Source organism: Sceloporus occidentalis, unplaced genomic scaffold (genome assembly GCF_023333645.1).
Source record: "Sceloporus occidentalis isolate IW3139 unplaced genomic scaffold, rSceOcc1.0.p SCAF_14, whole genome shotgun sequence".
NCBI lineage: Eukaryota > Metazoa > Chordata > Lepidosauria > Squamata > Phrynosomatidae > Sceloporus > Sceloporus occidentalis.
Genome location: NW_028316994.1, coordinates 10,376,878 through 10,390,048, shown reverse-complemented (window position 1 = coordinate 10,390,048; position 13,171 = coordinate 10,376,878). Strand labels below are relative to the sequence as shown.

Genomic DNA, 13,171 nt, shown 5'->3' with positions numbered 1-13,171 from the left:
GAATCATCAAGGGCTTAAAAATACCAAAAATGCACCAAATCTTGAAAGCTAAGACCACTTTCTCAGGGCCTGCCAGTTTCACCCTTGATTCTGGATGTTCAGTTCCTTTTTTTAAGCCTAAATCTGCAGAGAGAAAACTGTCATCATTTCTTAACACACACACACACCACTTTCACAGACAAATACAAAATACTGTTATTGGTTTTAAGATGTTGGTTTTTTTTTATTATACAAAATAGTCTCTTGTACAAAAGTCAGACATGAAGAAACCCTGCAGGGTACCAAAATATACTATTTTCAACTTTAAAAAAACAGCAACACTGTGTTTAAAAATAACATTCCAATACAATAGGATGGGGTTATATGGAAAGGGGGCGGCATACAGAGAAGGGAAAGGTTGGCTGGAAGAGAGAAAATGTATGAGAAAAAAGGTGGGGAGAGGAAGGGTTCTACCAACCTTTGGATCTGGTTTCAACCCCATCTACTATGGTTCACCCAACATTCCTATAGATCAACAGCCTTTCATAGAGAAAACGTCCCTTCTCCGACCATATGACCGTTGTATACCTTCAAGTCATTTCTGACTTATAGCAACCTTAAGGCAAACCTATCATGGCTTTTCTTGACAAGACTTGTTTAGAGGCAGTTTCCCTGAGGCTGAGAGCCTGTGACTTGCCCAAAGTCACCCAATGGGTTTCAGGGCTGGGTGGGGAGTCAAATCCAAACACTCAAATCACTGCACCACGCACCTAGACATAAATGCCCCTATCAAGGCAATTGCCCCTCAGAGCTAATAAAAATACAGTCAGACATCGTCCATATCCATGGATTTTTTTTATCCATGGATCAAGCATCCACAGCTTGAAAATATTTTAAAAATATGTAAATTCAAAAAAGCAAACCTTGATTTTACCTTTTTTATATAAGAGACATCATTTTACTAGGCCATTGTATTTAATTAGATTTGAGCATCCACAGATTTTAGTATCCACAAGGGATTCTGGAACCAAATGTCAGCAGATACCAAGGGCCCACAGATAGATAGATAGATAGATAGATAGATAGATAGATAGATAGATTGTTTAGTGTCTAAGGCACAAAGCAGGTAACAGAAGGCTCCTGACTTACTACCCTTTCCTGCTGTCCCCAGGTATTTGAGCATGGTTCACACTTGCATGCCCATCATATTGACTGTATGTACAAATGGCTAGCACAGATACAACTCGCATGACCGTCTACATCACCTTAACTGCAATACTGTTTCAGGGGAGACACATCCAGCTGTCCCACTCATTGTGTCTGTGCAACAATCAAGGTTCACCAAGTGACAAACAGGCATGTGTGAATCAGACTCTTTGCTGGACTTGTGAGTAACAGCCATTAGAAAGGGTCAAATCCAAAGGGATTTGAAAAACAGATCAGTGACAGTCAGGTATCAGAATCTTTTCTGGAAGTGTTTGCTGTCTGCCAGTTCTTCTGAAATATTCTCCAAAATATTCTCCAGAGCATTGCAGAACATCAGAAATACAGAATAAATTACATCCCACTTTCTCATATTTAAATAGCATATAAATAACCCATGTAAACATCCCTTTAACATAAATTATTATTATTATTATTATTATTATTATTATTATTTGCATTTTAACTCCCTCCCTCCTTTTCAAGAAAAATAATGGGCTCCCAAAGCAGCCTATAAAGAGCAATAAGATAGTCCTTGTCCTCAGATTTACAATCTAAAAGGTGTGACACAAAAGGAAAAGGGATGATGAGGGAAGAGGAAGAAAGCAAATCCAGGCACCAATGTTTAAAGTTATATTGTTGTTCTGATAAAAAACCAGCTGGTAAGGAAATTGTTCAGGGAAAGTGGGAGTCCACTGGAGCTAGTCTCTTAAGGATAATGCATGGAGGAATGCCACTTCTCTCCCTGATCTCAACATGATGCTGTGGGCTGGCAGGTGATGGAGAAGGAAGCTGGGACATCATACATTCTGGTAGTGCATAGAGGTGGCTTCCTAGTAGCATTGATAGTGGCCCTGATTCTCTTCTTCGTCTCTTGTAGCCTGATGGCACAGCTGCCAGTATCCAGTTACAACCAAATAAGCAAAATTTTATTCATAAGTGATATCTGTGTCCCTGTATAAAGGAGGGGCTGACAAAATGCATAGGCCAAAGTTTCCAAAACTTTGCCAGACAACCCACCAGAAAGATGATTTGCCTCACCTGGCAGCTTGCAGAAGTCATTTTTAAATAAATTACAGGGCCCCCCTGTGTTGTCTGTTATCAAAACATTCCCATTTTTCAATACTAGAAGAGGACTTCAAGATTCTTTACTCTATGTATATCCCTCCCCCCCCCCCCCCCCCGCTTTGGGTGGCATTTCTGGCTGTCTGAGCAACACCCAAACTATCACAGGGACAGAAAAAAGCCCCCCAGACTGCCAAAGTAGCTCACCCTTGATGTAAAGAAATATCACTTGCCCTCTCTTTTTCTGAATGCCAAATGATCATGTAGCACCTTTGAGAATCACAAAGAGGTACATTTGAGGAAGTAGACCGAGTCTACAAAAGCTTGTGCTATAACTTCTTTTGCTCAGTTGGTCTCAAAAATGTTAGAAGAGCCCTTTGCAGACTAATATGGTTATATCTCTGAATATTCTCTTTCTCTATCTTTTTCTCTCTCCATCATACAGACACAGAGAGAGAGAGAGAGAGAGTAATGGTAGCTAGTCTGCAACTTTCCACTCCCAGGATGAAGGCAAAGTACATAGCTAGGAAACCTAGATGCCAGCATCAGAACTCTAGCTGAGTATTGCCTAACCAGATCAGGGACGTAGCCAGGATTTTAGGAAGGGGAGGGGGTCCAGACTAAGTGCCACCATTATAATGGGGCTTGGGCACGGCAGCGTGGCAGCGCACACCATTCATTTTTCTAATGGAAGGGGGGGTCCGGACCACAAGAACCCCCCCTTGGCTACGTCCCTGACCAGATATAACAAAGCAAAGGAAAGTTGTAGTTGTTGTCATGTGCCTCCAAGTCATTCTTGAGTTATGGTGACTCTAAGGATGCCATAACGGGTTTTTCATGACAAGTTTTTTTTATAGTGGGTTTGCCATTCTGAGGCTGAGAGAGTGCAACTTGTTCAAGATCACCCAATGGGTTTTTATCTTGAGCAGGGAATTGAACCCTGATGTCCACAGTCATAGTCCAACACTCAAACCACTATGTCACACTGGCTCTAAAACTGGAGACTGAATTCTCCAATTCTCCAAGATACACAGAGAAGTAATTTTTCCAAGCTCTGACCCTGTGAAGATTTACACATTTATCAGTTCATTTGCTATATTAATAAAATAATAATAATTTAATAATGAGAAAGATTAATATATAAATATATATACTTATATAAAAAGGCCAAACTGCTTTGAGAACTGGGAGAGGACTTAGGACACATTACAGACAGTAGTGGCCATTCAGTATCATGAACAGCCAGCTGAAATCTTGAAGAAGGAGATGTTTTCAGAGCTCAGCTCTGGAAATAAATAGGTAGATTGACATTAAACACATTCAGTTCTACTTTTGTTTGTCTTCTCCCTAGGTTCATTTCCCTGAGAAGTCTGCAGGAAGGGGTTGGGCACGAACATGACCCTTTCTTCCACAACCCCTTGAGTAAGCGTTAACTTGGGTATTTCTCTATGAGAAGGGCAAAATCACGCACGGTCCTATCAACCCACTGTCTGTACAGGTGGCACACCACGTAGCCCCGAATTTTCTTCTCAAAAGTGCTGGCTTCAACAGAATCCAACATAAGTGAATCTGTTACAGGGGTAGGTGACCCACCCAAGACAGACATGATGGCAGTCAAGTTGCTGAGCAGGCCTTCAATACGCAACCGTGTCACTTTCAGCATCTCCAGCAGTTCCACTTGTTTGGAGTTGATCACAAATTGGTCATCCCAGACCAGTTGCAAGAATTCAGAGAGAGCACTGTACGCTTCATAGTTCTTGTCCAGGCGTTCAAGGTCTGAAAGGGTTCGCCATTTCCAAAATGGGATGGCAGCCGTTGGCACACCGTCATAGTGCAGTCTTGGGGCACTGAAACTTGAATCACTAAATGGACCACCTTGGCAACTCAGCTGGGAAGAAAAGGAGAAAGCAAAGGGCACAGTTAGAATCTCCAAAGTGTATGCGTGTACATATGGGAGCCAGTGTGGTGTAGTGGTTTGTGCGCTGGACTGTGATTCTGGAGACCAGGGTTCCAATCCTGGCTCTGCCATGTAAACTCACTGGGTGACCTTGGGCAAGTCTCTCAGCTTCAGAGGATGGCAAAGCCCCTCTGAAGAAACTAGCCAAGAAAACCCCATGATAAGGTTGTCTTAGAGTTGCCATAAGTCAGAAATTACTTGAAAGCACATGTGCCTGCAAGTCATCTGTTGATTTATGGTGACCCCCATAAATTTCATAGGGTATTCTTAGACAAGGAAAACTCAGAGGTGGTTTTGCCCGTTCCTTTCTCTGAAATATAGCCTATAGCACCTGGTGTCTATTGGCAGTCTCCCATCTAAGTACTAACCAGAGCTAACCCTGCTTAGGTTCCAAGATCAAATGAGATCTCTGCCTTTAGGGTATTTAGACCACAGAATCTCCTGTAGCAGCACTTAAAGTGTTGTCTTAGATTTTCCCTGGACGGGGGAATAAAGTTGAGAGATCCAGAGCTCTTTTTTTACAGTTCTTGAACCACTTTCATATATTTGGTTCACAAGAAGCTTGGGCTCTAAAGATTAAATTATAAGTACTGTACCTTTACTGCCTGCTAACAAAGTTCAAAAGAAGGAGAAAAGCTGAGGGTGACTTGTGTTGGGGTGTCTTTTAGTCTGAATGTTGAGATCCAGGCATTTGGATCTACAGCCTGTTCTGCTGACCACTTCCAAGGGAATTAAAGTGCTGAATGAATAAATAGTTCTAACAGTTAGGGAACCAGCATGGTGTAGTGGTTAGAGAATTGGACTAGGACTGTGGAAGACAGGTTTGAATCCCTGCTTAGTCTGACAGGACAACCCAATTTATGTCAGCTTCTGTTCTGTAAGGTAAGAAAGATGGTACATAAATGTACAGTCAACCCTCCATATCCACAAACTTTTTATCGACAGATTCGAGCATTCATGGTTTGAAAGCACACACACATACACACACACACACACATTCCAAAAAGCAAATCTTGATTTTGCCATTTTGTATATGGGACACTATTTTACTATGCCTTTGTATTTAATGGGACTTGAGCATTCATAGATTTTGGTATCCACAGGGCAGTGATGATCCTGGAACCAAACCCCAGCAGATACCAAGGTACAGTACTAAATACCACCGTAGTAAATAAATCAAGTGGAACAGGAATAACATATAAGCCATATGTAGCCTTCTACCCAGATTTAAGAAAGACAGAAACCCTCATTTTTAATAAAAAAAAGAAGTGCACTCCTGGAAATGTGATTGTCCTTTAGCACCAATCAAAAATGGACTTCCAACCAATTTGGGGGGCTAGTGTGCCCTGCATTGAGAGGGTGGTCTTCCCTGGACCGAGTGAACTTTCTCCACTCTCAAATAATTAAGTATTTCAAAATCCTCATCACTTTCTCCTCCTTCCCAGCTTGATACCTCCAGGCTGAGGAAAAACTGTGCCTGTGTTAAGCCTCTGCCAAAGGCACAAGACACACCCATGCACACACCAAGAAAACAAAGGTGATAAATGTATTCAGAGCCTAAATAGGAGGATTGCACTGGGGCTGAATACAATGGGCAGGCTGCAGCAGAAAGCCCAGAGTGTATAGGCTCCAGGAGGGCTGCGTAGCATGCTTTTCCTCCCCTGTCACCTCTCAGAAATCCTGAGGAGTGGCACCCACCCACCCGTCCCAGACATCTTAACTTCTTTGGAATTTCTCACGGGGGTGGGTTGCAGAAACAAGCCTCTTGTTGTTTCCCGGTTTGACCAACCGTAGTTCCTCCAATGTGAGTTTCTCTTTTACGTGGATGCAGCTGGCAGAGAACCAGCATGCCAGGGCCCTGGGGTTGCGGTGACCTCACTGCCTCTGGCATCTTATGCCCAGGCAGGTTGCAGGAAGCGGATCACGGGAAATCCTTGGGCCGTCTGCCACTCTGTCTGCAAGATTAGAATACAGGCAAAGGGGCCGAAGGCAGTTTTGGAAGGGAATAGGTTTCTCGTCTCCTTTGCCAGAGCTAAAAAGCCAAGGAAGAAGCATTGCAGGAACAATGAATTTATGGGTTATCTTTTTGTATTAATAAATATTTTGTATTTATGGGTTATCTTTCTGTATATCTGCTGACAATACATGTTTGGTCTGGATGAGCTAGTACACAAAGGGACTGCAGCTTTGAAATGAGTGCAGTTTTAGATAAAGACAACGATCTAGGCCCTCTCTTTAGTGGCTTGCAACATAGCTTACTTGGCTGAAAATTGCCTGGAGGCTTGCCATCTGCAGGCACTCAGTTCCAGTTAAAGTTCCAGATCTCAAGGCCTGGACTTGAGTTTCCTATTTTTGAGTTTCCCATTCTCCAGTTTTGGGAGGACTCAGCTTTGGACAAGAGGAAAGGGCTGGGTGTAGATTCCCAGATCACCTAGTAGAGCAGCAGCTTACAACAGTTTTGTAAGGCTAGCATGCTTAAACCTGGCTTAATCACTTAAGCCTTACAAAAATGTCGTAAACTGCTGCTCTGCTAGGTGAGCTGGGAATCTGCACCTGGCCCTTTCCTCTTGCCTAGACCTGAGTGTGGTTGAGCATGGGACTAGGATTCTGGAAATGAGGGTTCGATTCCTCATTCAGCCATTGAACCTGCTAGGTAACCTTAGGCAAGTCACATGCTCTCAGTCCCTGAAAACTCCTTGATAGGGTTCATCATAAGCCGAAAACAACTTGAAGGCACACAACATCCACAAGTGATTTGTTGCTGCAACTTGCAAAGACTCTCCCAAGGACCTCTCAGTTTACTTCATTAGCTTCCTCCTTCCCTCCCAGTTGTTGGCATGCCAGTGCTCACCCTCTGCTCTGCTCTGCTCTGCTTTGCTCTGCTCTGCTCTACTTTCTGCCTAGAAGCAAGGAGGCTAGATTAAATTGTCCTTACCCCACCTCAAGTAGGCTAGCTGTTGGTACACCTGTCTTCTACCCAGTTTTCTAATCCACCTATTGTTGTTGCTGTTAACCACCCTCAAGTCAATCATGGCAACTCTGTGGATTAGACATTTCCAAGACACCCTATCTTCCACTACTCTTCCCAGTTTCTGCAGGTTCATATCCATGACCTCCTTAATTGAGTCCACCCATGTAATATGTGGTCTTCCTCTCTTCTTGATTCCTTTCACTTTTCTCAACATTATTGTCTTTTCTAATGAGTTCTTTCTTCTCGTGATGTGACCAAAATATGACTGCTTCAGTTTAGTCATCTTTGCCTCCTGGGAAATGTCTGGCTTGATCTGTTTTAGAACCCACCGATTTGTTCTTTTTGCTGTCCACAATATCCTCAGCACTCTTCTCCAGCACCATATTTCAAATGAATTTATTCTCGTTTTGTCTATTTTCTTAATTGTCCAGCTCTCTCATTCATACATAGTAATGGTGAATACAATTGCTTATATGATTCTGACTTTCTTGTTTAGTTGTATATTTTTGTTTTCCAGGATCTTTTCTAATTCCCCCATTCCAAAATAAATAACCCCCTAATTTCACCTTAATCTGGAAACAGCTAAGAGTTCTGTCAAACTGAAAACCATGTTCTCTCATATGTTTGAATGACAAGTGGCGAGCAACTGTGGTTGTTACTTCATGCATTAAGCTTACTGACATCACCAGGGGTTGTCCCAAGGTCTCGAAATCTCAGGCCTGGGGCAATTCTGAACTGGCAGCAGACATTGCAATAGCTAGGGGTCTTTGAATAGGATAGATCTAGATCTGAGTTCTGTGTTTCCTAGGGCTGGCTGATCTCATGGCTGGATGGTAACCATGCCCTAAAGGAGAATAGACAAGTTGCCTGTTCTTGCCCAGCCCTGCCCAGCCCTTTTATTCCTGAAAGCATTTGGAGTAAAAGGTTTAAAGAGTATCATTTGCTCTAATCGTGTTTACAACGGGAATGGGAAAGTAAGGTTGGTCAGAAGGTTCATTTGCATGACAAATGCCTCCCTTCCGCACGAACAGGAAGCTGAGAAAAATAGCTTAATTGGTTTTGCATAAACGGCATCATCACAAGACTTAACCCACTTCCTTAGATGGATTTTTTTTTTTTTTATAAAGGATTAGACCAGCATGGGGAAACTTTTTCGCTGGGGAAGGGGGCTAAGGATTGTGAGTGAAGGCAAAGCAAACTGATCATTCCTACCAATTTGGGAATCCCGTCACCCACAATACAAAGTATCAGCTCAGCTCTAGTAATGTCTATTCAGGAGTAATCCCCAGGTCACAAAACAAAGGTCACATCTATGCAGTATCAACTGGTACTGCAAGCTGGTGGCAATGTTAAAAGTTTCAGATTCCTGGTTCAAAGAGAGGTGTGCATCCTTCACAATAGCTGGGCTCTGCAGGTATTGATCTGTTGTTGTTGTTAACTGCCCTCAAGTTGATCTCGGGGACCCTGTGGATGAGACATCTCAAACATCCCCTGTCCTCCACTGTTCTGCTTAGTTGCTGCAAACTCATAACCATGCCCTCCCAAATAGAGTTCATCCATCTAGCATGTGACCTTCCTCTCTTTCTGCTTCCCTCCACCTTTCCTAGCATTATTGTTTTTTCCAGTGAGTCATGCCTTCTCATGATGTGTCTGAAGTACAACAACCTCAGTTTTGTCATCTTGGCTTTCAGAGAGATATCTGGCCTGATCTGCTCTAGGACCATTTGTTTGTCTTTTTGGCCATCAGCACTGTTCTCAGGCACTACATGTCAAATGAAATGATTTCCCTCCTATCATCTTTCTTAACTGTCCAGCTCTCACATCCATAGATAGGAACAGGGAAAACAACAGCTTGTGCAATTCTGACATTTGTGTTCAGTTGTACATCTTTGGATTTTAGAATCTTATCTAGTTCTTTCATAGCCACTCTCCCCATTCTTAATCTTCTTCGGATTTCCTGACTGCAGTCCCTGTTTCTATCAATGTTTGATCCCAGGTATGGGAATTCTTTTACTATTTCTATTTCTTCATTGTCTAGGTTGAATTTGTCTAGACTCTATGTGGTCATTATTTTTGTTTTCTTTATGTTCAACAGTAGGCCTGCCTTTGCACTTTCTTTCTTGCGGGTATTGTTATGCAACTCTAAAGTCACACGGTCAGGGACTGGCCCTGAGCATACAATATTTCACCTTTGAATCTGATACAAAAGCAAGTTTCTAGTCCTTGAGGCTGTAAAGTTAAGCTGGAAAATATGTAGGCTTTGTGTGGGTGAAATCAACTGTGTTTGGGGAAGAGAGTATGACTCTCTGGATTGGATTTTAAGAGGCTGGCCCAGCTACTATTCTCATTCTAGGATTGCCATGAATATTAAAGCACTGGGAGATAGTTCAAAATTCTATGGAATTCTTCAAAATGTAACAAAAAATTCCCCTGGTGACTGGCAAATCTATTCCAGAACTTAGCCTAAATTCCCATGGCCTTATCTACACTACAATAATGCAGTCTGACACCACTTTAACTGCTGTGGCTCAGTGCTATGTAACTTTGGGATTTGTAGTTTTGTGAGTTTTAGCCTTCCTTGTCATTGAGGCCTGGTACCACAACAAACTATAAATCCCAGAATTCCATAGCATGGAACCATGGCAGTTAAAGTGGTGTCAAATTATATTCTTTCTGTAGTGCAGACGCAGCCTATGTCAGTAATCTGTTAAATCTGTTCTGGGCTCAAGAGCTTCTTGAGGTGCTGAAGTCCTTTTATGGACAGAGGTCAACCCCTTGGATGATTCCTTTAATGTTCACACCAAAACACAGAGTAAATCACTCCACTGACATGGATGTTTAGACTAAAAACTTGAACGGACTTTTCAACCTTCCCCACTGGGGTAACGTATACAGTTTGCGAGGGAAATGTGTTGGTTGGTGTAAAATTTGCATCTGGCAGAGAATGCAAATATTAAAAAATGCTTCTTTTTTTAACAAAAAATGATGAAAACCATTAATTTTTCAAACCTTCTTCCTCAAAGCAACCTTGAGCTTATCTTTTGAGGATGCAGTTCTTGAGCTTCGCTGGAACTGAGGATACTGTATAATCTTAGGGACACCCAACCGTCTCTTACCAGGGATAGGACGTTGTCTTTCGCAGAAATGTGGGTACAGAAGAAATTTCTAAGAAACCACGGAGTTTCCAAGAGCCTGGCTCAACAACCACACATTCAAAGTACCAACAACCCAGTCTACAGCCCCAGATTTTAGAAGGCGAAAAATTCTTACATAGGTGTTGAGGAGGACTGTGCTGTTGGCTTGCATGAGAAGGAGCAGGTTGAAGGTCTGGGCAATGACAGTGCTGACCGAACGGTTAGGCACAGGAGAGGCAAAGTGGACAAAGACAGCAGAAAGTACTAAGAGTTTGCTGGCTGTAAAGAGACAAAAAAGAATCTTCAGTATTGATTTCAGGTTGTGGGAAGAGTTTTTCATGGGGGCCCTTCTGTGACATATCCATATATCCTCCAACCATCCCAATTTGGCAGGGACAGTCTTGATTAATCCTCTGACATCCCACTTTTCAGCTGCTTTTAAAATGTCCCAGTTTCTCCCTCTTCCTCCCACTTTGTCTTCACTTTGCTTCAATTGCTGCAAACAGAATTCGAAGTGAAATAGTAGCTTGCACTTTGGAGAGGAGAGAAGTGGAAGCAGTGGAGTCTGGCCATTCCCAGTAGGCAAAAGCAAACTGCTGCAGCCTCTCCTAGTTTGTGTATCATTAATAAGCTTTGTTATCTTGATCCCACTCTGAGGTTGCTTGGCCACATGTCTCCCAAATGTCATAGGGCATACACCCACCTGTTTCTTCTCACCACTTCACTAGCTCAACTCCTTTGGGACCAAAAGGAAACCTGGCCAACGGCTGGGGTCTCCGGAGCCAATGTTGTCCCCCTGCCTAAACCCACCTCAGGCTGTACCAACCTCTCAAAGGAAAGCAGAAGTAGCTGGAAATCCACTTCCACATCTATAAAACCTCTTTTGCAGGCATGCAACAAGGCTCAGAACATGCTCTGCTTACGACTTTAACACATTGACATACTCTCCTGCCACAAGCATGGTAGTATAAGAATGGAAGCATATCGGATTGGTCAAGATAATTCTGCAGCATCTACAGCAGTATTACAGTTGGACCTTCATATTTGTGGGGGATCTGTTCCGAAACACACACACCCTCACCATGGATACAAAAAAAAAAATAATAAAAAAAAATGCAGGACCTCAAATCCCACTGACCTACTGTAAATGATGGCGCGTGCACATGGCCACACTAGTGGCTGCATGCATGTCATGCCACTAATAGGAACAACAGGACTTGAGGTCCTGCATTTTTCATATCCGCGGGACAGGGTCCAGAACAGATTCCCCATGGACACAAAGGTCCAATTGTAATACTGCTGTAAATGCTGCAGAATTATCTTGACCTAACCTGAAACAGCCCTACCGTTTGGGAACATGTGACCAGTGGTGTCAGATGGTTTCCGTATCAGAGGGGTGAAGATTCTGTTTTGGGGTTTAGTCTGAAATTTAAAGGAGCTATCCAAAGTGCTGTACCTTTAAAGGAGCTATCCAAAGTGCTGTAGCTATTTGGTGCAAGGAGGACGCCTTCTTGGTGGTGCTTCCATGCTTTGAAACTCCCTCCCTAAAGAGATCAGGATGGCCCTATCTCTGCTCTCTTTGTGGCGGTGGGCAAAAACATTTTTGTGCCATCAGGATTTTTAAATCTGATGACGCCTGGGATTTTAAATGCTGTGCAAGTTAGCTCAAGGTTTGTATATAGTTTTTAATACATTTTAATACTTTAATATGTAATTTTTAAAAACTTTTAAAAATTCTGTAATTGTGTTTTAAACATTATATTTATACTTTTAATGCTTTTGTATTACTTTTAAATTCACTGTTAACCATCTTGAGTCCATATATTGGGAGATGGACAGGACATAAGTAAAATAACAACAACAACAACAACATTTGGGGATAAATTCAGCACCTTGGAGAACTCCAAATAAAACCCAAAGCGGATTCACTATCCCATTTACATGGAAGCCACACCAGCCACTACTCTGTGTAACAACAAGATCAGAGATATTTTTACATACAATGTCAGTAATGCCATTTATCATTATGTTTTACAACCCTGGGCAAAGAAAGTGCCGCTTCAAAATGCCTTGGATTGTTTCTGGCACAGATACATAAAATAGTAACTTACAAACACACCCTGTCTCAGTGCATACCTAATAGATTAGTGCAAGAGAGAGTGGGTCTTGATTCCTGCTTAGACATGAAGCTTTTGGGGTGATCTGGGTGCATGTCACAATTTCTCAGCCAACCTCTCTCATAGGGTTGTTGTTGTGGTCTGAGGCTGAGCTCCTTGGGAGGGGGGAATCAGAATAAAAATAAAACAAATGAACAGGAAAAAATTGGCCATGTAAACCCACTAGGTAACTTTGAACAAGTCACACTCTCTCAGCCTCAGAGGATGGCCATGGCAAACACCTTCTGCAGAAGCTTGACAAGAAAACCCCACAATAGGGTCCCATCAGGGTTGCCATAAGTTAGAACTGACTTGAAGGCACACATCAACAACAAACCATAATGAGCAGAGGAATCATAACATTCCCCAGAGCTTTCCATTCCACCAGATGCATCTGAGGAAGTAGGCTGAAGTCTACAAAAGCTCATGCTACCAACTTCTTTCTTTCAAAAAAAAAGAACCCCATTAGGGGTTGCCAGGTTGGCCGTATAGCAAATCCAATAGCATCAAAAATCCACCAAACAGTGATACCTTTATTTGGTTGGCCCAATGAAAGTATCACTGTTTGGTGGATTCTTTCAGTTAGTCTTAATGGTGCTGCTTTCCATTCCCAAAGCTTTCCACCATTAAAGCAAACAAACAAACCAAAAACATCCCATTGATATGCCTAAGACAAAAGATTTCACTTACCCATAGGGAGATTCAT

General features: G+C 42.4%; 1 protein-coding gene across 1 annotated transcript; it reads right to left on the bottom strand.

Annotated features, from left to right (window-relative positions):
• Positions 1–3,602: 3,602 nt before the first annotated feature.
• LOC149303869 (cardiotrophin-2-like) lies at positions 3,603–13,171 on the bottom strand. The gene is made up of 3 exons (XM_089480838.1): positions 13,156–13,171; positions 10,446–10,588; positions 3,603–4,135 (listed from the first exon to the last, which is right to left on the bottom strand). Exons 1-3 carry the CDS (start codon positions 13,169–13,171, stop codon positions 3,677–3,679), a joined length of 618 nt encoding a protein of 205 aa, XP_089336964.1. The 3' UTR covers positions 3,603–3,676.